Below are 26,451 nucleotides of genomic sequence, written 5' to 3'. Positions count from 1 at the left end.
GTCCTTAGAATGATGTTTGGCCCACAGTGTTTAAATGTTTAACTTTTATTATTTTTAAAAAAAGTTTTTGATTAAGTAGAAGTTTCTGTGGCTCTAAAATAGTCAGTGAGGTCTCCAAGGAAGAAACTGGGTTTGATTACTATGAATTGGTTCCTGAAAAATAGTACTCCTTAATCAAAAATTAATATTTAATATGGCATATTGTAAGGGAACAGGTTGTAAATGTGGCTTTTTCATGTTACCTTATGCATCTTATTGGTTAAATGGGATCGTTTATTTTGAACGGTGTTTTAGAAGGGAAGTTATAAGTCTGGATTTGCTTGAGACAATCCCACCTTATCCCCTTGTCCAGGCATACTTATAAATAACGCTCCTGTCACTGTTGCAAATGTCCCAGGTTGGATGTAAATTTTATGGTCACCCTAAGTATCGTTTACTGGCCAGATTTATTTTACTAGACTATCCCTATGTTCGAATATTTTCTAAAGGCAAATACTACTATTTTAAGCTTAAGTTTTAGATATTTTAAGTTTGTGGTATTTTTCAAACCATTTTGGCATTTTTTGTTGTTTTTCTCCTTACCTTCCATCTGTATTTCAGTCTTTTTTAAAAGTGTTGTTTTTTTTTGTCTATGTAGATAATACAAAAAATTATTTTACTTGGGAATTTGAGACATGAATTAAACTACCAATAAAATGTTATAGCAGTCATGTCATTTTTCATATCATTTTGTCGCTATCAGAAGTGTTTTATTTGTTTAGATAACTAATGACTGTGGTACTGATTATAAGCAGTAAAATATTTATTGGTTTGTATGTACTACTCTTATCATAGTAGACTGTCAACAGGAGTTTATATTGCCCAAAGCAAGTAAAATTTATGTTCAAAAATTACGAGTTAGATGTTGCTAAGAGGAATCTCTTTAATTAACTGTACGATCCAGAAATTCAAGTCAAGGACTTCATAAAGTTAAAAATTTTAAAGTCTACCTTGATCCTCTTTTATTTTGATTATTTAATTCAACACATTCCTTATGGTTCCTTTCTTTACCAGGTATAATAAAATCTGCCTTCTAAATATTATGAAGCTTCTAGGTTCTGTGGCAGTAATCTGTATTGTTATAGTGTGTTCATTGATAAATTTCTTTGATAATATTAGTAGGGGGAGAAGAATATGTATAACATATTTGAACTTTGTCTGCTGAAAAGTTTTATAGGAGACACTTGTAGGGTTTTTGGGTTTTTTTGTATTGAAAAATATACCTCTTACAAATACTTGTAGTGTAGAAAGGATATGCTTATCTAATATTTACATAATATTTTAATGCCTGATATATAATAAGGGCTCAAGAAGAGTCTGATATTGTTACTTAGCTATAGTAGTTATGACAGATTTTATACATTTTTTATTTTTGAAGTGGTCTGTAAATTAATGTGTGCCATTTGTCAACAATGTATACAATTTCTTATTTTACCTAAGGATACTGTTGGGGAAAGACTTGGAGAACACATCCTTAACTGAGATAGGATAGTGGTCTGAATGTGAAATGAAGGTTATACAGGAGGGCATGACTGAAAGGAAGAAAAGAACCAAGAGAAGGCCCATTTATATATGTTAAGTGCTACGACCACATCATAGCAGGAGAAAGCAAAGAAGCAATGTGGTCTTGAACTGCATACTTGAAGTCAGATGTCATTTGAGTTGTGTGAAGAAATAATAAGCATTAAAGGTTTTGGAAAAGAAAGTAATGTAGTAAAAGTGAGTTGAGATATTTGCTTTAGTACAACTCCTTAGTATCTTGAAAGGGTTGGTAATACTGTGTTTCACTTTAGACCTGAGTTTAGTAAAGAGATTGGCAGTGAAGTTGGTCACTAAAGTGATAGATAGCTAAAGTCACTTAGGAATGCAAACACGTTTGGTGAGTGTAGAAATGGATATGAATGACCTTGTTTGTTGGACTGTGCTAAGTATTTAAATTGTTTTTATAGCAAAGGAAAATGCCAGAGATTGATGTGTCCACATAGCTTGTAAACAAGCTAAACATACTTTGTATTGACAACAGTGTTTGAAAGAAAATGAAGTCATGTTGGAATGACTGGGCTTTGATGTATCCCCCCCCCCCCATCTTATTTGCCATTGACTTTTTTCCTTGACCTTTTCTCCTTGCTGCAATGTACTGATAGGATGAGCGTGGTGTGCAAGTGTGCGTGGATCGTATGTAATCTAAACTACCTTGGACAAAGTGAACAGGATTTATTATTAGAAAATATTTAATTTTTAAAGAAATGGTAAAAATGATCGTTCCAAGTAAGAACGATTTCATTCAAATGAAAGCTATCTAACAGAATAAATTTGGTAAACCAGCAGTGTGTGGGCACCATGGGCGGGGGCTCAATTCTTTTCAGCACTAAGTGCCTGTCTTGTTCAAAGTACAGTGCTAGGTCTTGCAGGGGAGTCCAGGATGCCTAAGTCTTAGTCTCTGTCCCCAAGGAGCTTAGTGGAGGGACGGGATATAGGGAGTGTGTGGTGTGGTTACCATAGTTACACTGATGACTCACATAACTCCAATGGTAGACGCTGGAGTACTACACAGAAAGAAAAGGTCGTCTGCTTATGGGTATGAAGGGTAGAAAATGTTACAGGAAGGGGGAGGCTCTTATGGTAGGTTGTGAAGGAAGGGTGTGATTTTAATAGGCAGACACAGGTTAGAGAGTCACCTGATGAGAGAGTAAAGCAAAAGTGTGGAGACAGGGGAGGCCAGTCTGGATTGGCCAGAATAAGACAGGGAAGGAGGTTTGGTGGTATGCTATGCAGAGTCTTGAGTGCTAGACTTAGAAGTTTGTTTTTTTAAATATAATAAACATTATTTGGAGCTATACTTCAAGATTATTAATTTGGTAGTCTTTGTATAAGAGTGGAAAGAGACTGCAGTAAAGTGATTCAAAAGTATTCACTCATTCATCCAGCCAACAGACGTATTGTTACGGTGCATCAGGTTGTTCTAGGTGCTGGGAATTCAAGACGTCTTCCTTGTTCTCTGGAGTCTCATTCTTTTGGGAGATGTTGACAATAAATAAGTAAACGGTACGGTGCTCAAGGAAGGTTTCTGAGACCAGGACAGTTGAACGACAGGAAGCCAGCCAAGCAAAGCTCTGAGGAGAACGCACAAGTACTTGAGGATATAGCAAGTGCCACGTCCTTGAAGCAGGAGCCGTCTTGACTTTTTGAAGGACAAGAGGAAGAGGTGTTTTAGAATTCTTGTATTACCTGTACTGTGGGAATGTGTGTGGTAAGGAGTCCACCTGACACACCAGTCAAGGATGAAATACTGCTTTTTTTTTTTTTAATTTCCTTGGTTACTCTTCAGTTGTCTCAGTACCTTGAGTCACTTTGCCAGACAAGATCTTATATAAAGCCATTATAAAATGATTCATTGATGGACTGAGGGTAACTTTTTCTGGGCATCCAGAATCGTATACAGCTGAAACACTCTAGAACCATAATAGAAGTAGGACAGGTTAATATGCAATAATGCCTGTATATGTGATTATCTTTCATGAAACTTCGTCTCCCTTTTCCTACCCTGCTTGCTAGAGGATGTGAAGGGACATTATTGCAGTTTTTACCATTTACTATTTTATTGCCATTTTTCTAGTATTAATTATAGAATACCCTCCGGGACAGAATGTACAGATAGGTGGTCTAAGTGTTTTAGTTGGTCTGTATATTTTTTAAAAGTTATTGTGAGTCCATAGTAGCATTTAAAACTGAAAACATAGCATAAAAAATGCCAGGTTTCAGCTTTAGAAAAATCTGAAGATGGCATCACTAGCAGGTATTCCATAGCAGCTGCTCCTTCATACTGCTGTGCATAGTTCACGGTGTTCCCCCACCTAGCCAGTTTCACTCATTTGTGTTACTTGCTGTACCTGTAAGCATTGTTGTTTTCAGTGTTTGCTCTAGGGCAGGGAGCATAGAGCAGTGGCATCAAAGCAAGAGGGTCTGCTATCACTGTACTCTATTATATTCACTGTAGAAAAAGAGAGTGTGCTCTAGAATAGCAGTTCTCAAAGTTTGGTCTACAGACCTCTGGTCTGTGAGGTCAAAATTGTTTTTATAATAATAGTAAGATGTTATTTGCCTCCTTTTTTAAATTTTTTTATTTTGCTGTGTTGACATTTGCATTGATAGTGCAAAAATAGTGGTAAAACTACTGGTTCCTTAGCACAAATCAATGTTGTGTCACCGAACTGTACTAGTATTCTTTATTGCTGTGCAGTAAAGAAGCCAGTTTCATTTAAGAATGTTCTATGTGTAGTGAAAAAAAATGATTAAGTGTTAACCCTTGAGCATATGTCTTTTTAGTATTTTGTGTGATGATGTGGGAAGTATGCATAAAGTACTTCTGCATTCTGAAGTGTGATCATTGTCTGGAGGAAAAGTACTTATTGTATTGTTAGAGTCGTGAGCTATACTATCCGTTAATAATTTTCTCATGAAACATCATTTTTCTTTAAGGAATAGCTTGCTTGGATATTGGGAAGATGGTTTCCTGAAAACTGAAGAGCGTGTGCCTGTGTCTTAAAGGAAAATAACTGTTATTTTGTTACTAATAATGTAATTCAAACTTTCGGCAAAATTAGGATTTTGGAAAACTTATCTGCAACCATGGGCTTGACGGCTTCCCAATATATAATGACTTTTCTGATGAGATCAGTGGTGATATTAGCAATGTGATTTTTAAATATTTCATAAATAAAATGTGTTAACATTTGAAAGCTCTGCATAACTCAGTGAGCCAGTAGTTTACAGATGCCCAGTGCAGGGGGCAGCGCACCACATACACCAGTGGATGTTAATGTGACTCACCGTCCGCACTGCTGCTAACGTTATGCAGCTATCACTTGTTGAGTTTTGTTGTAGCATCACAAAATAATAATATCAGAACTAGCTGAAAAGACTACATCAATAGTCTGCAGTTTTCCAACATATATCTGTGTGAAGTGAGTGTCCTCTTTACTTTAAACAAAGCAACATAGTTCAATAAATCAAAAAGAAGCAATTATGAGAACCTTCTCCTAAGCTGGACATTAAGAAAATTTGCATATATACAAAATACTCTTCTCACTTGATTTTTTTTTAATTTTGGAAAACAGTTTTATAAAATTTTATGTTACATGTAACAGGATTATTGTTTTTAAATGAATTCATAGCTATTTTAAAATTTTTCCCAGTTTAAATTCTAATATAGTAAATATCTATCAGTAAATATAACCCATAAAAACAAAAGCTTTGGGGAAGTCCTCAATGTTTTTAAGCATTAATAAAGGACCCTGAGACCAAAGAGTTTGAGAATCACTACTCTAGGGTCTAAACGTTGATTCCCAAAATGTGTCGTTATCCAGAGCATCTGATCTGACCACTAGTTCTGAAGCATTTTAATAGATACTAAACCATCTAGACTGTAGGATCCTTTCTAGACTGTAGGATTTTTTAGTGCCTCTTATGGGCTAACAATGCATCGTGAAGTCTCCAAGGGGGGCTATAATATATTTCAACTTATTCGAGTACAGAACTTTGAACTTGACTGGTAATGCTTGCAATACATTTCAGAAGTACTGCTCCAGGAGCATGCAGTGATCATTAAGCGTTCTGTTTAGCTGTTCTCTGGAAGCAGATGGGAACAGAGAGGCTTTGGACTCAGACTAACTTGACTTTGAATCCTGGCTCTGCCACTTGTTAACCTCAGTTTCCTTTCCTACAAACTGGGTATAAGGTAGCAGACTTTAGAGGATTGTCGTGAGCATTAAGTGGGATAACAAATAGCCTTTCTAGTACGTAATAGGTACTCAGTATAATTACTCCCTACTTTCTTCTAATTTCTGTCCCTCACAAGTGTTAGTAAGCTAGTGAGTCACAGAGGTGTAGGGACTAGTTTAACAGGTCAGTGGAACAATAAACATTTACTGATTGGCTAGCCAGTTGTACATATACACACGTAGACCAAACTGCCCCGGATTTTAAGCCGTGAAAAAAAATGGAGTCAGCATGTCCACTGACCCAGCCCTTAAACTGAAGGATGTTAATAAAAAAGAATGTAGTGGAGTTGCCTCGTTTTTAACCTGATAATGACTATAAAGGGAAGAGCTATACATATTATGTTAAACTTATAAAAGTTCCTTTTGGAGAGAATTTTGACAGCTTACGGGGGTGATTCTCAATATTATGTATATTTTCAATATATCCCTCATTTATTTTTTTCTTATATCTGTGATTTAGCTCATGGATTCAAGCTCAGACACATAATTTGACATCTCCGTTACTTTGATCTTTTCTTAACTAATATATGAAATAACTTCCATACACCTTTACTGTTGTTAGCATTCCCTGTTTCCTCACATTCTGAGCATAGGATTCAAGAGCCTTCCTAAAGCATTTTTGTCAACATGGACTAGGCACTCTGGAGTATGACATGCTTTAGGATTTTTTTGAGGATACTTGGCCTGGAGGAAGCTGACATTATCCTGGGAAAAGGACAGTGTACAGCATGTCTTTGGAAGAATAAAGGCGTAAATTTGAATTATAGCTGTGTACTTTGTTGCGTTACTTGGCCAGTCTGATTCTCTTTTCTTCCTCTATAAAATGATAATGATACCAATTGTGCCCCATTATTTTTAAGGATTTGATGGGAACACCTTGAGTATTTAGTGCTGTGCTTAGCACTGTGTATGTTAATAAATGTTATCCCCCACCCACCACCACTAACCATATTTGTATACCCGGAAGTAAGCAATGATACGTGTATGTTGCTTGTTGGAGAATTACGATTATTAAAGAATGATTTATTCTTGTCTTACACAGTTTTAAAACAAGAATAAAGGGTTCTCTTTCTAAGCCATGGTATGCAAGGCAGAAGGGCAGCCGTAGGAAAGACTGCTGATAGAGCAAGGGATGAGAACTTGGCAATAAGGAAAAAGTCACAAATCATTAAAAAGAAAAGAACAAAACAAAAGCTTTGTTAAATAGCATTATTGCATTAGGTGAAAGGAAAATACTCCACTTTTTCTTAAGCGCCCTAAGTACATAATTTCAATGTAGGACAGCGTACTAATTTGTTTACAAAATCTCCATTGTTGAAAATATATGAGTCTGTGTTTAGCACACCTTTTAAGTGTATGCTTTTGGTTTTCATCATCATAATATCTGCATATGACTAAAAAATCAAAGAGATTATAAGGGCTTATGTAAAAAGCAACAGTTTCCTCTCCTCCCCTTTTCCTATTCTTAGTGTTGTGTCTTACAGAAACCACTTTGAATTTATCAAACTGTTTCTTTGATGGTTACTTCTATACTCTTAAAAAATCCCCATTTTATCTTGGTTTATTAATTTTAGACATTTAGGATTTCACTACTTCTTTCCATTCCTCTTTGCCAAAATTTTTAGTTTCTCACTTACCTTTGAAATTTTATTTGCTTATTTCTTGTCCTGTTTACTTCAGTTGAGAATATGAGCCCATGCCTTTTTTTTAAAACAAGAACAGACTTTATTTAGTAGAGTAGTTTAACATTCACAGCAAAATTGAGCTGAAGGTACAGAGATTTCCCATGTCCCCTGCTCCCCTATACATGCATAGCCTCTACCAGAGGGGTTCATTGACACGTCATAATCACCCAAAGTCCATAGTTTACATTAGGGTTCACTTTTGCTCTTTTACATGCTGTGGGTTTTGACAAATGTATAATAACATGTGTCCATCATGGTATCCTACGGAGTGTTTTCATTGCCCTAAAGATCATCTGTGCTCCAGGTTATTTGTGCCCCCCACCCCACCCCTGCCCCAGGCAGCTACTGATCTTTTTACTTTCTCCATAAGTTTGCCTTTTCCAGAATGTCATATAGTTGCAATCGATTGGCCTCTTTCATTTAGTAATGTGCATTTAAGTTTCCTCATTATCACCTTTTCATGGCTTGATAGCTCATTTTTTGTTAGTTCCAAATAATGTTCCGAGTGACTGTACCAGTTTATTTATCCATTCACCTACTGAAGGATAGCTTGGTTTCTTCCAAGTGTTACTAATTATGAATAAAGCTGCTATAAACATTTGTGTGCCCGTTTTTGTGTGGACGTAAGTTTTCAACTCGTTTAGGAGCGTGATTGCTATATGGTATGTTAAGAGTATATTTAGTTTTGTAAGAAATCACCAAACTGGCTGTACAGTTTTGCATTCCCACTAACAATAATGAGAATTTCTCTTGTTCCATATCCTTACCAGCATTTGGTATTATCAGTGTTACGGATTTTGGCAATTCTGATAGGTTTGTAGTGGTATCTTGTTTTAATTTACATTTCCCTGATGACATATGATGTGGGCTATCTTTTCATATTCTTATTTTCCATTTGTATATTTTCTTTGGTGAGGTGTCTGTTGAGGTCTTTAGCCCATATTTTAATAGGTTTGTTAGTTTTCATATTGTTGAGTTTTAAGAGTTCTTTGTATGTTTTGGACAGCAGTCCTTTATCAGGTAAGTCTTTTGCAAATGTTTTCTCCTGTTCTTTTCTTCTCATTCTTTTCATCTTGTCTTTCATAGAGCAGAAGTCCAGCTTATCAGTTGCTTCTCTAATGGATTGTGGTTTTGGTGGTGTATGTAAAGGGTCATTGCCATATCCAGGACATCTAGGTTTTCTTCTGTTATCTTCGGAGAGTTTTATAGTTTTGCATTTTATATTTAGGGCTGTGATCTTAATTTTTGTAAAGAGGCCTACCTAGGTGTACTTTTTTTGGCATTTTTCCTGCTTTGTGTTACCTTGGTTTCCTGCATTCATGGTTCAGTTTCTGGCATTAATTTGGGGAAATTCTCAGTCATCATTTCAAATATTTCTTCTCTCTTCTCCTTGTCTTCTCATTACACATATTATACCATTTATAGTTGTATCACAGTTGATGAATATTCTGTTTGTTATCCAATCTTTTTTCCTCTTCGGTTTTCAGTTTTAGAGGTTACTGTTGAGATATTCTCAAGCTCCGAGATTCTTTCCTTAGCCATCTCCAGTCTACTAATAAGCCTATCAAAGGCATTCTTCATTTCTTTTACAGTGTTCTTGATATCTAGCATTAATTTGGTTCTTTCTTAAAATCTCCATCACTACTTACACTGCCCATTTGTTCTTGCATGCTGTCTACCTTACCCATTAGTCCTTCACACGTTAATCATACAAGGTCTGACAATTAAGTTTGCAAACTTGTTGCAACAATGTTGCTAGCCATTTTTTGATATCAGAGGGATTATTCATTATGAATTTGTACCAACTGTACAGTTAACCAAGTTTAATTTGGAGGTACTGAAATGGCTGCATGAAAAAGTTAGACGACCTGAACTTTTCGCCAACAATTCATGGCTCTTGCATCACGACAATGCACCAGCTCACACTGCACTGTCTGTGAGGGAGTTTTTAGCCAGTAAACAAATAACTGTATTAGAACACCGTCCGTACTCACCTGATCTGGCCCCCAATGATTTCTTTCTTTAACCGAAGATAAAGGAAATATTGAAAGGAAGGCATTTTGATGACATTCAGGACATCAAGGGTAATACGACGACAGCTATGATGGCCATTCCAGAAAAAGAGTTCCAAAATTGCTTTGAAGGGTGGACTAGGCACTGGCGTCTGTGCATAGCTTCCCAAGGGGAGCCCTTCGAAGGTGACCGTAGTGATACTCAGCAGTGAGGTATGTAGCACTTTTTCTAGGATGAGTTCGTGAACTTAATTGTCAGACCTCGTAGGTTTTAATTCCTGGACTGATAATTCCAACATCCTTGCTGTATCTGAGAGTGGTTCTGATGCTTGCCCTGTCTCTTCAAAGTGTTGTTTTTTTGTTGTTACTGTTTTGCCTTATAGTATATCTTGTAATTTTTTTCCTGGTAGGAGGACATACATGATGTACTAGGTTAATGAAATACTGTAAATTGGCTTTTAGTCATGCGGTGGATGGGAAGGTGTGTGTGGGTGGGTGGAGAAGCGTCTGTAGCCTGATTAGGTCCAGTCTCTTAGTGAGCCGGGGCCTCTGGTCTGGGAGCTTCACAGTTGCTTCTCAGTCCTACCATCTCCGCTCCTTCAGGTGGGACGAGTTAGGTAAATGGGCTGGTGTTGGGCTTTCTCTTCCCCCAGGTCAGTTAAGCTCTGATAAAACCTGGGCAGGTTTGGCTCTGTTTAAATACTTTTTCCTGAGGGCAGGCCTGGTTAAGAAGAGAATGCTCTGCTGGATTTCAAAGTGGTTCCCTGCCAGAAGCACAAGGATTTACTGTAAGAACTGTTAGAGCTCCTGGAGATACATAAGTCTCAGTATTGTGGGGGCCCCTGTGACTAGGTCCTCTGGTAGTTGTATCTCTTACTTGCACACTCGGAGCCTACAGTTCTGTCTTCCCTTTCCTGGCACTGGTTTTGAGGAGGTTTATGCTGTTAACCTAAAAATAAAAAGCCAAAGTGTGAGGCAACAAGTATTTATTTGAGATCCAAAAGAAGAGCTATTCGGGAAGCACTGATTCATGCAGAAACCCCGATAGGTTTCAATTAGGAGGTGAAGGCGAGGGGTATTTATGAGAAAGGCGCGGGAATAATTACTTGAACAGAAGGAACGTCTATGGGTATTAATAAGCTAAGGAAGGAATTTCTGTAGGTGAGATAAACTAGTGTAGGAATGTTAATCCTAAAGAATGTCTTTAATTAGTTCAGTAGTCATAACTAACAGTGGTTTGGAAAACAGGGCTGCTTTAAGCCCAGTCAAAAGGTTATTTTGCCCATTTTTAACATCCCAAAGGTTTGAGGAGTAAGACATGCAAGACAGTTTCTCTTTGATGGCAGCCCTAACTCCATTTTGAAGTGTCTCCATTTACATTATTTTTCACAATGCTGATGGGTTTCTCCTCCGGTAAGCTGTGATTCTCTGTATTTGTTTTCCATTGATCTCCAATTTGGGGGGCAGCAGTTTGCTCTATGGACTCAATTCTCTTACGGATCTAAGAAACGTTATTGATTTTTCAGTTGGTTCACGTTTTTTACTGGTTAAGACAGAGTGTCCACTTCTAAGCCTCATAGGTGCTAGACCAGAAACCAGAAGCCCATCTTTTTCTCTTTACCTTTCTTATTCCTCCCTCTCTCAACTTGTTAGGTACACTTTAACATATTTAATATTGATAACATTCATGTCTTGTTCTATAGCCATAAGTCCTAATTATTTAATATGTTTAGATTTATTGTTTAATTTGTTTTAGACCTTAGATTGAATATAAAAGTCGAAAATTTAAAAGTACTTACATTATGACGATTTAAATATTTTTACTGTAGATTTAGTTATTATGATTACATTCTTATAACAGCTATCCCTCCTAGAATTTCTCAGTTGGCTTTCTTTTTTTCCTGTACTGTTTGCCTTCATAGATCCATGCCTTCCCCTTTATTTTTTTCTGAACTCCTAACTCCTGGCGCCTTCTGCTATGTCACTCAAATCTGACCTTGTTGCTCTGTATACCAGTTGCATAGTTGTGTCAGCATAAGAATGTCCAAACCTATAGAAGAATTTTATAAGTTTATTAGAGTTTATCTGAGCCAAACTGAGGATATTTCTGGAAGCAGACTCTCAACAGATTGAGAAAATGCTCTGGAGAATGGCAGTTTTGCAATTATTTTATACATTTCGAATCAAAGGAGAAAACATAAGGAAGATTACTTGAAATCCACTGGTGGGAGATTAAGGAAGTGGGAGAAAGCAAAGTAGGAGGGTGGTGTGGATCTCTAGGATTGGATAAAAAGCAAAATGGAGAGATACATACTTCTTTTACATTGATGGGTACAGGACATTTAACATTTATGGTCAGTAGAGCTGGTACTCGGGCACCAAGGTGACAGTGAGGATTCTAGTGCATGTGCTCTCCGGAGGATGGTTACACCTCCGAGGGGTCTGAAAAAGAAGATAACTCTGATATTTCAAAGGTCTGTTAACCTAGATGCACAGGAACAATGGACAGGACTTGCTTAAGGCAAAGCTAAACCTTTCACTAACGAAGCTATAGGCCTGGGGCATGACTACCCACCAGGACCTGCCCAGTTGGAATTTATAATCAGATCATCTTGTGTGGTTACTTTCTGTCACTGAGCTTGTCAGGCCTGCCAAGTAACCCCCTGAGCTGTCAGGTTTACTACATAACCCCCTTTTCGTTCACAGCTGTCACCCTGCAGCTTTTCCCCTCACTTTCTTGGTGTTTCCTGAATAACACCTTCACATATTTTCCCAAGAAAGATTTCAAAGGTACACACTTTTTTTATTTTTGTATTTATGAAAGTGTCTGTTCTTTCCATTATCTTGATGCTAGCTCAGATACAGAATTCTAGGTTAAAAATAATTTTTCCTTAGAACCTTTAGAATGTTGCTTCATTGTTTTCTGATATTCAGTGTTACTGATGAGAAGTGTGATTCCAGTTCAGTTAATATTTCTTCTTAAGTGTTGCCTTACCCTTCATCCTCCTCCCCTAAGCCTCTTCTCCGTGCTCTTAGGATCTTTGTTTTATCCTTCCTATTCTGAAGTTCCACAGAAATGCGTTTAGAATTCTTTAGCCCATTGTGTTGAACGCTCATTATACTCTCTTAATCTGAAAAACTTGTGTCCTTTGGCTTTGGGGAATTCTTTTGTTCTTTAATTATTACTCACCTATTTTCCCTGCATTCTTTGTAGACCTGATTTTAATTAAAAATTGGTCATTCTAATTCCTCATTGTTTCTTTTCTCTCATATTTTCCAATTCATCCTTCCCCTTCCTACTTCTGGAGAAAATTTTCTTTATTTTATCTTCTAGTATTTCTGCTGAGCTTTGTATATTTCCATACATCTTATTCTCTGATTGTCCCTTTTTCATAGTCTCATGTTCTTGTTTTATGGATGCAATATTGCCTTAAGTCTGTCACAGGGTACTCATTAGAGTATTTTAAGTGTTTTCATTCCTGAATTAATGTCTTTCCCTCAGAGTTTTTCCTTCGTGATTGTAAAATTGGCAGTTCTCATTCATTTTGTAGACTTTGCTGGCTTTGCTCAGTTGCTTGTTGATCTTTGGTAACCATTTGTGTTTAATGAGGCAATAGAAGAACTGAGTTCTGTGTGTTTGGGCATAGCTCCTCAAAAGGCTGCCTCGCTTTAGGAATGGGTTGGATGCTGACTCTCAAACTGGGCTACTAAATGCTAGAAACAAGCTTCTCTCTGGGGCAGCAACCCCTGTCTGCAGCAGCCATCATAGTACTTCCCTGAAATTTCATTTTTTAGAGCTCTACTTCCAGGTTTTTGTTGGTTTTTGGTTGGAGGGTAAAGTCAGGTTGCTAGTATTGTATGAGCAACTGTAGCGATAAGGGTCTTTACCTCTCTCCCTGTCTCACCTGCAGTCACCTCGCTTTTCTGGGTGTCTTTGCATTTCGCGGGCATATTGATTCTTTTCCATGGGTGTTCTGGGCACTAATTTCTTCCACTTACTGCATTAGGTATGACTCCATCTGCTTAGGTATTAAAATGAACTACAACCTAGTTTATCTTTTCTTCTTAGATGTTGGTGGCTTTTTGGTAAATATTATGGAACAGTGCACTCAGAAAAGAAATCAATACTGACTATTTTGGGCTGATAATTCCTTTATTGTGAAGCCAGCAAAGTTAATGGAAACTTTGACCTTTCTCTCACTCAGACCTGGCAACCAGAATCCTGTGCTGGTCATTGAGATGTTACAGTCATTCAGAATTTGTAGTATTTGATTATGTTACATTTTAAAACGTATTCCATTTCCAGAAATTTGTTCTACAGTTGTACAAGTACACAAAGGTACATGCACAGGAATGTTTATGGCATTATTTATAATGCTATATTTAAAAAATGAAAGAGATATACATACTGATATAAAAAGATCTTTGAGTAATATGTGAAAAAATCATATACGGTATATTTGTAAAAAGTATGTATTACATATATGTGCTCATGTGTTTATATACATATAGAAAAAATTAGAAGAACACCTGAAAGGAATTATTTCTGATGGGAATTGTAGGAACTTTTAATTCTGTATCCTTAAGTACATTTTATTAATTTTACCACGAGCATGTAAATTTTATTAATGTTAAGGAAATAAAGTGTAGTAGTTTTCCGTAACCGTCAGCGATATGTATATGGCCACCACTAGCTGGCCCTGGGTTTCGTAGGTGAGTCAGAATCTGATGGAAGGGGTCTGGAAATCTGTCCTAAGGAGGGCATAAGTGGTTCTCGCTGCTGGAGCAAGAGTGACCGAGTGCCCAGGTATGCGGAATTTAGAGTCAGGGGCCATTACCAGAGAGAGGCAATTCCAAGAAAGAGACTACTTTGAATAATGTTAAACTAAATAAATTTCAAAATTTGGAGGTGATAAATGATTTTCTAGGAAATTATCAAATATTGTAGACATAGAAAACCTAGCTGAATAACATGGAATTAAATGGAGACACATGTCAGAGATACTGCTCACCCTGTGTCATAGGTTAATTCTTCCAAATCTTTAAGAAACATATAATTTCTAATGTATTTGAAGTATTTCTGACCAGACAGGGAAAAAAAAAGCTTGCCAGTTGTGTTTACAAAGCCAATGTAACACCAATTCCAAACTTTTCAGATATAGTCTTTTAATTTTTTATTTTAAAGCTTAATCATTTTGTTACTGAAATAAAGGGGCTTCGTTTTGCTTGTGCTTCATCAAAGCCAAATGAGACGCAAACGGGTTTGCAGCAAAGAAAGTAAAGGTTTAAGGAAATGGCACCAAGCCCGGAGACACAGCTGAGCTAGCTCTCAAAGACCTGGCTGCCGATGGCCTCTAGGTGGTAAGGTTACACAGGAGAAGGATTATTAGTCACGCTTGCTTAGGGAGTTGGGGTCATAGGCTCTGCTATTGGTCGGCACGAGGGTAGGAGGCAGATGATCATTGCGTCAAGCCCTGATGTCAGTTATGGCGTCATTTTGTGTGGTTTTGAGGGGATGCTGCAGGGTCCTTCCGCCTTCATGGGCCTGGAGCTGAAACACTACTGAGGTCAAGATGGTTAGTTTGACTGAAACTGTTTCTGTGGTCAACACTGAGGCTTTGTTCCTGACTGTTTGATGCTGACCTAATAAGGGCTCAGCGACTAAGGGAGTGGTAGTGCAGTATGTGCAAAGCTGGAAGGATAAGGAAGGAAAAGAAGCGAGTGAGTCATGGTGTTTAGTTAGACTAGACCAAGCCAGTTTGAATCAAGGAGAAAGAAGAGAAAAAGTCATTTTAAAGAAGTGAAATTTTTGCACGGCTACAATTTTAAGGTTGTGGTTAAAATTTTATAAGTCTTATGTTTTAAAAGTAATACACCATAATAATGGAATTCATTCCACGATCAAAGGATGGTTCAATGTTAGGGATTCTATTAATAGAATTATTAATGTTAGTAGGCCAAAGAGAAATTATGATCTTTTAGTTTTTGCCCCAAAATGCACACAATAAAATCAACCTGTATTTGTGATTTTTGAGAATATAAACCTCAAAACAAAACTCTTAGATGAGTGGAACTAGCTGGATAGTTTCTTAACATAGCAAAGGTGTTAGCCAGTATCATGCTTAATAATAAAACACTGGAAGTCATCTTGTTAAAGTTAGGAAAAAGACTATAAATGAGTTGCTGTCCCAGTTAAAATCAATTTATTTTGATAAATAATTCTAAAGATTATTTGGAAGAATAATATGAGAATAGCTCAGAAAATTCTAAGAGAGAAAAAATTGAGGGCTGGGATAACCCTATCAGTCTTTAAATATTATAAAGCTAAAGTAATTGAAAAACAGACCCAGGATTAGCTATACAGAACTGTATAACAGGGAGCCAGAGATAATACAGATAAGTATGTGAGTGGTTTTTCAAGTTACTGGAGAAGAGATGAGAAACAAGCACTCTCATATTGACAGTGGGAGAATAAATTTCAGTAACCTTTTTGAAAGGCAATTGATGATAGCTAATACATTCTTAAGTATATGTATACTGTGGTCCAGCAGTTTCGGTTTTAGGAATTTGTTCCAAATGTTGTTTGGTTTTTTTTGGGGGGGTCAGATTTATTTATTTATTTATTTATTTATTTATTTATTTATTTATTTATTTAGTGATTGAAGCATTAAACGATGACAGTTCTCAATCTTTAATAATGTTATATTCATTATACTTGATATTATTTAGCTTTCTCATGGAGAAAAAAAACTAAACATAAACCTTTATACTATCCACCTGCTCTGCAGCACAATTTTAATAAAAAAGTTTTACTGATAATTGGACAATTTATATGATGTGGGCAGAGAAATATGAAGCGTGATTGTAAAGTCGCCAGTCTTGTAAATCAAGAGCTATGATCTTTGATCCATTGCTCAATCTATTTCAATATCTGATTGGTATTGTCCTCTAGGTCTCCTGGTTTATTGCTGGCAGCCGATGCACTATTTCTTCCTTGGAGGATGCTAACGCTTCTTCATAAAGAACTTGAAAATTTTCACATTGAATATTATCTTTTAGTTTCTTCTCATTATAACCCCTTGTTTCAACTCTTTTGTACAATACACTGTTACTGTTTTCAGCACTTTTGTGCTGAAACTATGTGAAACCAGCATTCAGGGAAGAAATCACAACCATGGTAATTAACAATAACTCCACGTTCACTCATGTGGTTTTCTAACTCATCAACTACTCTGTCTTCATCTAAAGTGGGGCAGTCATACTCTTCATCACAGCCATTGTATAGCTGCCCTTCTCGAGCTAAATCACCCCCATTAATGTATGTCAGTCCTGATCTTGAAAGTTCTTTACCTAGTGTGGTTTTTCAAACCCCTGCCCTATGGTGAGCAGGATGTTCCAAAGCAACGTGGTCCTCACCGCATCCGCTCTGGGAACCTCCCTAAATAATTCGGTAGAGACAAATTTATTCTATTTCTCAAGATTGTGATGATAAATCAGACCTTTTGATACTGTTTCATCAGAAATTATTTTTGTAAACTGTATCTCACAGCTCCTTTCCTCCTCTCTTCAGTTTGTACCCTCTCCAATTTAGAGAGACAATCAGTGACACTTTCTAGTGGCAGTTCTTCCACTGACTGGCTCTGAGACTTAGGGAGAAGCAAACTTACCCATCTAAACTTTGTTTCAGAGTCAGGCATCTTAACCTGTTCAGTACCTGCTTTCCACTTAAATTCCTCCTGTTTATTCTTTAACCCATTGCAAACTATATTTTATGCTACCACATCTCCAGAAGTACTCAAGCGACAAAACCCAAATTGCAAAGTGCAGAGTGCATTTTTCTCCCTTTTTTATTTGCCTCCACTATGTCTCATTTTTGGAAATGATCAATTTTCTCATTATATTTCATAGTTTTGGAGTAAATACAGACTATTGTAAAGAAAACAGAAATATCCCTTAATGTCAGCACCCAGAAATAATCACTGGCATATTCATTGCCATTTATGTGTACATATCTTAATAAAATTGGGGTTATACTTATTTATATACTGCTTTATATCCTGCTTTTTGTTTTCATTATATTAATACTGTAAGCAGTGAGTTTTAAAGGCTGTATAGTTTTCTCATATATGGTTATTCCATAATTAATTTTATCTATTTTGTTCTTGTAGTAAGTTTAGTTTGCTTCTTCTTTGGGTACTTTTTTCTCCTGCTCTTTCATAAATTTCTTCTTACACCTGCCCTGTGGGTTTTGGTGTTCTCTAGTTTCCTTTCACTGCTCTGGGCTTGCGGGCAGTCTCTCTCCCACAGCTGCAGTTGTCACCTATTGCCTGCTCCCCAAATACTGAGCCCATTTCCTCAGCATGTTCCCCCTCCTGAATTCTACCTCTGCGTGCTAATTGTTCCCTGGGTATCGCCCCTTTAGTGTCCCGCAGGTACCTAAAACAGATGTAACAGGGATAATAAACAGTGCAGTGTCATTTTTTTCAGATCCTCCCTTTAGCTAGCATATACTTGGCATATTTTAGATGCTTTGTTTTATAAACAAAAACATCTAAGATGTGTAATGATTCCTTAAGGGGCGTCAAGTGGGCAGAAAAGGGTAGTGGATAAGGACAATACTAACAAAATGCCTACATAGCCTTCCTTTCTTAACTCTCGGCCTTCCTTTTCCTCAGAGTTCCTTTGCAAGCCTGCCTCTGTATCCTTCTTGCCATTTTAAATTTCACATAAGTGATACCCCTTTAGTGGCAGAAACAGGAACTTCTTCCAGTCCTGATCAATCACAGCAAAAATGTCTTGTGCATGTAAACAAATGGTTATTGCTGCACTTATTGCAATACATGGCTTAACCGCTGGTGGGTGCTGTTTTGCACTCCTAGTAAATACATAATTTACTTCTGACTTAGTATCACAACGTCTGAGGTACCTTAAATTTCTTTTTAGTATTTTGGGGAAAAGAAAACTAAATATGCTTCCTTTCTACAAGAATTTAGTTTTTGAGAAGTTGAGACAAGGATACTTAGTGCTTATTTAAAAGTTTTAATTTTTTAAATTATTTTTTCCCCTTCTTCCGCCTCTCCCCCCACTCTGGTTCAAGCCGTTGTTTCTCAGTCTAGTTGTGTAGGACACAGCTCCCTGGCCCATGCTGGTATTATGAGCCTTGTGCTCCCCGGGCTGAGGCGGTCAGCAGCTCACGGCAGCCCACCACTCACGCTGGCTGTCGGCTGCTCCTGGTAGCCCAAGGCAGCCAAAGGCAGCTCACGGCAGCCCAGCTCCAGGGAGAGCCCAGCTCACTGGCCCATGTGGGAATCGAACTAGCGACCTCGCTTTAGGAGCACGGCGCTCCAACCACCTGAGCCACTGGGCCCGCCCTATATTAAAATTTTAATGTCTGTATAGTAAACATCTACTCCAGCTTTCGGAATTACAATTTTGTAACCTGAAATTCTCTTTTCTAGTCTAACACTTAATTGCTGTAGCCAGTCTAGAAATATTAGTTGAATTATTAGAATGATTATATAGATCCTTGAAAGCCTTAATGCTTTAAAAAAAAACAAAGCAAACAAAAATTGTTGTTTTAAAGGAAAGAATATAACCACATTAAAAAACAAGAGGAAAAGTCTACTGTTAATCTCACTTGCTGATAGAATTTATGTACATATATAATTTAGATAGATAGAATTTAGATTAGATAATTTAGATAGATAGATATAATTGAGATAGAATTTATATATATATATATAGACATATATATATAGTTTCCAAATTTGTGTTTATGTGGTTAAAATTATGTGTCCTGATTTCTTCCACTCAATGTCATTTTATGACTGTTACTTTAAATGGCTGCATAATAATCCATTAGTTACATGGCCCTGTTGTATGCCCAGTGTTTTTGAAGAAGAGTGGATGGATGGTACATTATTTCTACAAAATATGACTTAAAAAATAGTTATTCTAATAAAATTGCTTATTACATGTATTTTAATAAGTAGGAGAACAATGGCCTTCTTATTGTAAGGTCGGTGCCTTTTTATTTTCAGTCATATAAACCTGAAACTTGAGGAAGTTGGTTGTCTGTTGAGAGTAATATACCATATGTCAACTATGTATTTTAGAGAAGTTATCAACAGAAGTTAGTTGCTTATTTAGAAAATTATTAACATAAATCTTAATGTTAAATTGTGTTCTTTTACAGATTATGGAGCTTTGTGGTGCAACAAGACTTGGTTATTTTGGAAGAAGTCAGTTCTATATTGCTTTGAAACTTGTAGCTGTTGCCCAATCTGGTTTCCCTTTAAGAGTAGAAAGTATTAATACAGGTAAATATGGGATACATTAGTAAGTGAAATTAAAATAGACTTGTAATCACAAGTGAAGTAAAGTTAGTAGAACTGTTGAGTCTTTCTGACATTACAGTAAAATTTGTGACCTTGAGTAAAGTGTCATAACTTTATTCTCTCCATGCTTTTTTTATTTGTGAATATTAGAAAATTATCTAAAATGTTATGACAGATATGTACTTTATACATATTTGATGATATAAAAACTGTTAAAATTGTGACTTTTTTGGAATAAATTCACTAAGAACTGCTTCATATTTTAGGTGAATAATTTTTTTCAAGGTAGATGATGAATTGCAGTGACCATCTTTATATATGCTTTCTTCATATTCTTTTCTACTAAGTATAAAGCCACATTATACTTTATGTTTTGTTTGGGAAGGCTATGAAAAGCGCCATATAAAATTAGAAAGTATTAGTTAATCAAAGCTTTCTGATTGATAGAGACAATATTAAAATATTGACTAAAACCTAGTTACAGACATCGGACTGCCTTATAAGTGTCACCTAGAATAATTAGTTTTTCTGTTATTTGGAGACTTTTTGATGTTGAAGTAGATGGAAATTCTGTAAGGTAGGCACTTAAATGCAGAGAGTTCAGTGGTTTTCATAAGGAAAAGAGGAAAGAGAAAACTTGAGGTTTTTTTTGTAATGCTAGAATTTTTATACAGTAGTTTTAAGTACCAGCTCACTTTATTTGTCAGCGGGAGGTTTTCATTGTGGACCTCTGGTTTGCCACATATTATTCATCAAGAGTTGGAAGTTTATATTATTTTCAGATAGTTTTGAATTCTTTCACACAAATACTGAATAAGCTTAATATTTTCTCTCCTTAGTGAGGAGATCCTAAGGAGAGATGTAGCTAATCATAGTGGAGGGAACTATACTTTCTTCTAAAAATTATTCTGCTGCTGTATTCTATCTAGATGTATGAGTTACTGCCAAGTTCAGTCTTTTATTTTTCTTTTCTATTTAAAATTGAATAGATACTATCTGCCTGTAGGAGTGAAATAAGCCAGACTAAAGTGGATATAGATTGAACATCTTGTATTGTGTTCTTGTAGGTGAACAGTGAGATCTTTTTAGGAATTTCTGCCATGCAAGTATCTACATTAATCTAATCTCAAACTTATTGACATATTCTGTGCTTTACTTAGAACTCTGACATCTTACTTGAGAGAATCTAAGCAGAAATAGCCTAGGCTTTGGGGTCAGACTGACCTGGGTTTAGAACCTGTCAGTTACTAAACTGAGGCATCTCGGTGCCTTACTTTCCTTATCTGTAAAATAGGGATTTTGCAGTGTTGATATGGTTATGAGATGAGATAAATGTAAAGTACAAGCATAGGACCCAGTCATGCAATAGACATTTACTACACCTATTGTTAAAACTCCTTAGAAAGACAATTTGGTGTTACTACTTCTTTCTAGGTTAGAGTTTCCTGTAAAAATCTAAAGGAGATGCTGGTCTAAATTTTGTAGTGATAGACATTTCGTGTCTGTTTATCAGTTTTTGCAAAAACTCTTTCTAGTATCTAATTCATCTCTTATTTCAGTTATTAATGTGTGTGTCCTTTTTTATTTTGAAGTAATCATTATTTTTTTGGTTAACAGTAAAGGATCTTCCTCTGCCAAGATTCGTCGCTTCAAAGAATGAACAGGAATCTCGTCATGCAGCCTCATATTCTTCAGATTCTGAAAATCAAGGGTCTTATTCTGGTGTGATTCCCCCACCACCTGGCAGGGGACAAGTGAAGAAAGGCTCCACAAGCCATGACACTGTCCAGCCGCGTACATCTGCAGATCAACAGGTAGAGTCTAGTGCATGTCAGTATTATCAGTTGACATCCTATGTAGATGCTTACACAAAAACATGTACTGAGTGCCTTAATAATGAAAATGTTGCCTTAAAATTTAAATTTAAAAATAAAAATATTCTTCCTAGGAACCTGCATCTCCAGTAGTTTCACCACAGCAGTCCCCACCAACTTCTCCACACACATGGAGGAAGCACAACCGTCATCCCAGTGGAGGAAGTAGTGAGAGGCCTCTTACGGGACCAGGGCCATTTTGGTCTCCCTTTGGTGAAGCACAATCAGGTAATTAGAAGTTCTTTAGAAGTAACATTCACTTATTATAGGTTGTGAATTGAAGGACACTTGATAACATTACTTTAAGAGTTGCCTACAAGACAATTTTTAGTTAAAAATTAAATAGAAGCAAAAACCAACTATGAAAATTTGTAAGTAGATATATCAGTTTGAACAGTGGTAATTGCATTTGCTTATATCTGTGATGCTTAGACAAAAGTTGATAGATACCAGATTGTCTGAAGGTAAAATGAATATTTCTCAGAATATAGGTTATATATTAGTTTAGTATTGACAAGGAAATCACAATAACAACTTAAAGATTTCAATGAGATATAATTTTAAACTGACAAAGTATTCCATTGTGGAAATTAACATTTCTTCAATGTTAGAGGTTGAAAGAACTTTTATAGTATGTGTGTAGTGAATTGTTACAATAATAGTAACTTAATTTTCTTCAGAAGTGAGTCACCATGTTTACCGGTAACATTCTGCTTTTAGGTTCTTCTGCCGGTGATGCCGTGTGGTCGGGACATTCTCCACCTCCACCTCAAGAAAACTGGGTCAGTTTTGCAGATACTCCACCAACCAGTACTCTTTTAACCATGCATCCTGCTTCTGTCCAGGTGTGACATTTTATTGGTATTGCATTTTTATTTGCTTCATTCAGAATATTGCTGCAATCATTGTTTTCATATTTTGCTGTTGCACATTTTATAAATGCAAGTTCATTCTTTTATATATATTTTTTTAAAAACTATGCCTTTTCTTCAAGTCTTATCGTTGGAATGTTTCACTAAAAGTTTTGGCTGATTTTCTTTCTGATTCCTTAGTGAACTTTTGAAAGGCTTCGGCATCTAGGAATATATTTGCTTGGCTTTCTTAGCACGTTTTCATAACTTTCTGTTGCTTGCATATTGCTGTCATTCTACACATTTAAATAATCATTGTCCAAAAACATTCAATAACCTGGCTATAAATACGCAGTGTGCTGATGAGTTTGTGAAGACTTCTTATATTTTAAATATCCACAAAAAGTAAGTTTTACTTTCAAAGATAAGTAGCCTAGCAATCTTGGTCCATATAATCATATAGATAGATACTGTACTGAGGAAAAAATGTTTCATTACAGGACCAGACAACAGTACGAACTGTAGCATCAGCTACAACTGCCAATGAAATTCGTAGGCAATCCAGTAGTTATGATGATCCCTGGAAAATAACAGATGAACAAAGACAGTATTATGTAAATCAGTTTAAAACCATTCAGCCTGATCTAAACGGATTTATTCCAGGTGAGTTGTTAAAAAACAAATTCTTCTAAATGGACAGTTCAAAGTCTCAATTTCATAATCTCAAAAGACTATGAAAAGACTATGGTTTTATTTGGTCAGAAATTATAAAAGATAATGCTTAAATTGTTTGGCCAAAAAAATATTTATAATCAGTGGAGATTATGACATGTATATGTCATACACACTTGTTAAGGTTACCTTTTTTCCAGTGAAAAAAGTCTTAAGACTTTTACCACATTTTATTCTTGGATCTGTACATTCAAAATAACACTAAACAACACTGTTTTAATATTTCAGGATCTGCAGCTAAAGAGTTTTTTACAAAATCAAAGCTTCCTATTCTTGAACTTTCTCATATTTGGTAAGTGTGGCATGTTATTAATTGGTCATGTAGGTTGTTTCAAAGGAGTTTTCAGCGGGTAGATATTTAAACCTTAAAAAGCAAACTATTAAAGTAACTTTTTTCAGGAATGTTGTTAAAGAACCCAGTATTGCCTTAAAATAGTCAGCTTCAGAGAGGGAGACCTCACTCTCTAGAAAATAATTAAGCGATACCGATAGAGTAGTTCTTTAAAAAGTGCTAAAATTCTTTAAGCTGTATCAGCTGTTTCTTTTGCTCATACGTGGTTATGTTTATCTCATTTGGTTTTAAACAAGTTTAGTAAGTCCTGTAGGAGCCATGAGCTTAAGAACAATGCTTACCACCTATTTAAATACAGACTAAGCCTCATGATAGTTGCTATGTAGTTGGAACTAGACATTAAAATACAAATTACAATCACCAATTACTTTTCAAAAACAATTATCAGATAAACAATATAAACATAAACATAAGCTTTATATAAACAGATTTCTGTATCCTAAATTTTGTTAATAGGGTGTTTAGTAGTACAGAGTGCTATATAGTAGGAGGGGGGTGGATAATGCATAAAACTGAACAATGAAGAACTTGCATTATATACATGCTATTTATATTTTAAGGTGATAAATACAAAATGCATCTAGGAAATGGATGGATGGCAGGGTGGGGCTATTGTCTTTTCGTATCAAGTCTTGTAATTCTGTTGGCTGCTTTAAAGTACATACATGTAGACCTATAATAGCAATAAAAACAGTTTTAAAAAATTTCAGTGACTTATTAAATAAACCTTACTTTAACTAAATCCTGTTGCTAAAAATACATTGGTGATCTTATTTTGGGGGGCTCTTTTTCAGCATTTTATTATCAAAAACTTCAAGCATATAGAAAAGTTTAAAGAATTGTGCCTTGAACCACCCAACCCACCACCTAGATTCAACAGTTAACAGTTTTGCCATATTTGCTTTGTTACACATCTTCCCATCTATGGTGTTTTTTTTAATTATTGATGATTTGCACTTTTTCTGAGAGAGAATTTCTCTTCTTTTTGAGACATAAAGGGATCCAAAGCAAAATATGGTTATATTCATAACAAGTTTTTCTTCTAGGGAACTCTCAGACTTTGATAAAGATGGAGCATTGACACTGGATGAGTTTTGTGCTGCTTTTCATCTGGTAGTTGCTAGGAAGAATGGTTATGACTTACCAGAAAAACTCCCTGAAAGTTTAATGCCCAAACTGATTGATTTGGAAGATTCAACAGGTAAGAGCAGGGGCTCGAAGAGACCTGAATGCATGCCTTGATAAATAACACTTAGTTCTTAAAGCAAAATCAAGATAGGTGTTATACCTTAGCTTAAAAGCATAGACATTTCAAGATCACATAGATTTGCCATCAGAATAAGATGTGCAGGCTGAACTTGGATTAATGGCTTGTCTTATTTAGTCAACTTTAAACAGAGAGAAAGAATACTCGTATATGCCACTATTTTACTTTACACTGTGACTTGCTGAGATAGGAGAGCATTTCATGGTGTCTTGTTATTTTGCCATCCTTTAATCGCATTTTATATTGTCTGACGTGAGTAAATAGCCTGTCTTCATTATCAGCATTTTTCCTTTTAATGCATCTTAATTTGTTGAAGGGAAATGCCTGGTTTATCATTAGACCTTTGCAGTCCATGAGCATTTTCCTTTAAAAAGCCAATTTCTTCAGACTTGAAAGAAATCGGAAATTTTGTGTTTGGTATGGATAATGCTATATTGTTATCATGTTTATAAGACTGCTTCTGTAAGTGCTTGTATTACCTGGTAGTTTTATTTTAAAGGAAACAAGAATATAAGGAGTAAAAAAACAGTATGTTTTTCTTAAATTCTGAATGAATAAAAAGAAATCTAATGTTAAATTAATGAGCCGACTTAAAACTAAATTATTGTCTTTGGTTTTTCTGTCTAAATTCTCTCTTGGATATTGTGATGGAAGGAATTTCATACTTTTGAAAGAGAAGTTAAAACAGAATTTGACTCTTAAAATTGCATTCGTTTATTAGGCAATATCTATTTAACCCCGAAATGCATATGATCTGACTTTATTGCCTAAATTATTAGGTTGATGCAAAAGTAATTGTGGTTTAAAAGGTTAAAAAATTGCAAAAAGTACTTTTGCACTAACCTAATACACAGGTAATCGTGTGCATGTTATTATCATTACATATTATTACAAAGATAACAGTCTCCTTGGAGTCAAGAATCTGAGTGTGCTTCTAGTTTTGCTAATTACTCCTGTGACCCTGGGCAAGTTCTAAGCATTTATTCTAATTTTTTCTTTGTTTCTCCACCTGAAATGTGGATTCACTGCCATTCATGTTTCAGGACCTTTTATCAACCAATACGTTGATTTAAAAATTTAGCATTGGTTGTAGTTTTTTAGAAACATCCTATGAGAATCCTAGGATTTTCCTGACCATTTCAGGTAGTTATTAGGCATCAGTTAACCTCTAACTTGAGCTGAAAGCTAAATATTTTTGCTGGGCAGTTTTGCTTTCAAAGTACTTTGATTTACCTAATTAAGAAATAAATGAAAAGAATTCTGTGTTTACTTTATTTGCTAGTAGCCAAAAGGGAAAAAGTTGTAGTAGCTACAGACTTGCTGTATCATTGATTTAAAAATTAGACTTTTTATCTAGAGTTTTTCTATGCCTTTAGCATAGTAATACAAGAAAATAATTTAAGTCAAGCTTATTCTGTTGTACATCATTTTCTAAAGACTTGTCTGATTCTGTTACCTGTTGCATTCAGATTGGTGAATCTGGCTTTTGCATGTAGTCTTTTTTTTCTTTTATTTAATTTAA

At 35.9% G+C, this 26,451-nt stretch overlaps 1 protein-coding gene and 1 pseudogene across 7 annotated transcripts in view; one reads left to right on the top strand and one right to left on the bottom strand.

Moving 5' to 3' along the window:
* Positions 1 to 26,451, top strand: part of REPS1 (RALBP1 associated Eps domain containing 1) — a 78,560-nt gene that overhangs the window by 16,031 nt on the left and 36,078 nt on the right. For 5 of the 7 annotated variants that reach the window (XM_019732765.2, XM_019732769.2, XM_074333637.1 and 2 more), the window contains exons 2-8: positions 19,712 to 19,835; positions 21,471 to 21,667; positions 21,802 to 21,955; positions 22,448 to 22,572; positions 23,079 to 23,241; positions 23,539 to 23,602; positions 24,709 to 24,863. In XM_019732765.2, coding sequence (XP_019588324.1) covers positions 19,712 to 19,835; positions 21,471 to 21,667; positions 21,802 to 21,955; positions 22,448 to 22,572; positions 23,079 to 23,241; positions 23,539 to 23,602; positions 24,709 to 24,863 — 982 coding nt within the window. The remainder of the gene's footprint in view (positions 1 to 19,711; positions 19,836 to 21,470; positions 21,668 to 21,801; positions 21,956 to 22,447; positions 22,573 to 23,078; positions 23,242 to 23,538; positions 23,603 to 24,708; positions 24,864 to 26,451) is intronic. The other 2 variants (XM_019732766.2, XM_074333638.1) reach the window with 1 other exon arrangement.
* On the bottom strand, positions 16,403 to 17,213 carry LOC141571770 (adenylate kinase isoenzyme 6-like; annotated as a pseudogene).

Source organism: Rhinolophus sinicus, linkage group LG05 (genome assembly GCF_036562045.2).
Source record: "Rhinolophus sinicus isolate RSC01 linkage group LG05, ASM3656204v1, whole genome shotgun sequence".
NCBI classification, from domain to species: Eukaryota; Metazoa; Chordata; class Mammalia; order Chiroptera; family Rhinolophidae; genus Rhinolophus; species Rhinolophus sinicus.
The sequence above is the reverse complement of the archived record's forward strand: the minus strand, read 5'-3'. Positions and strand labels throughout refer to the sequence as shown.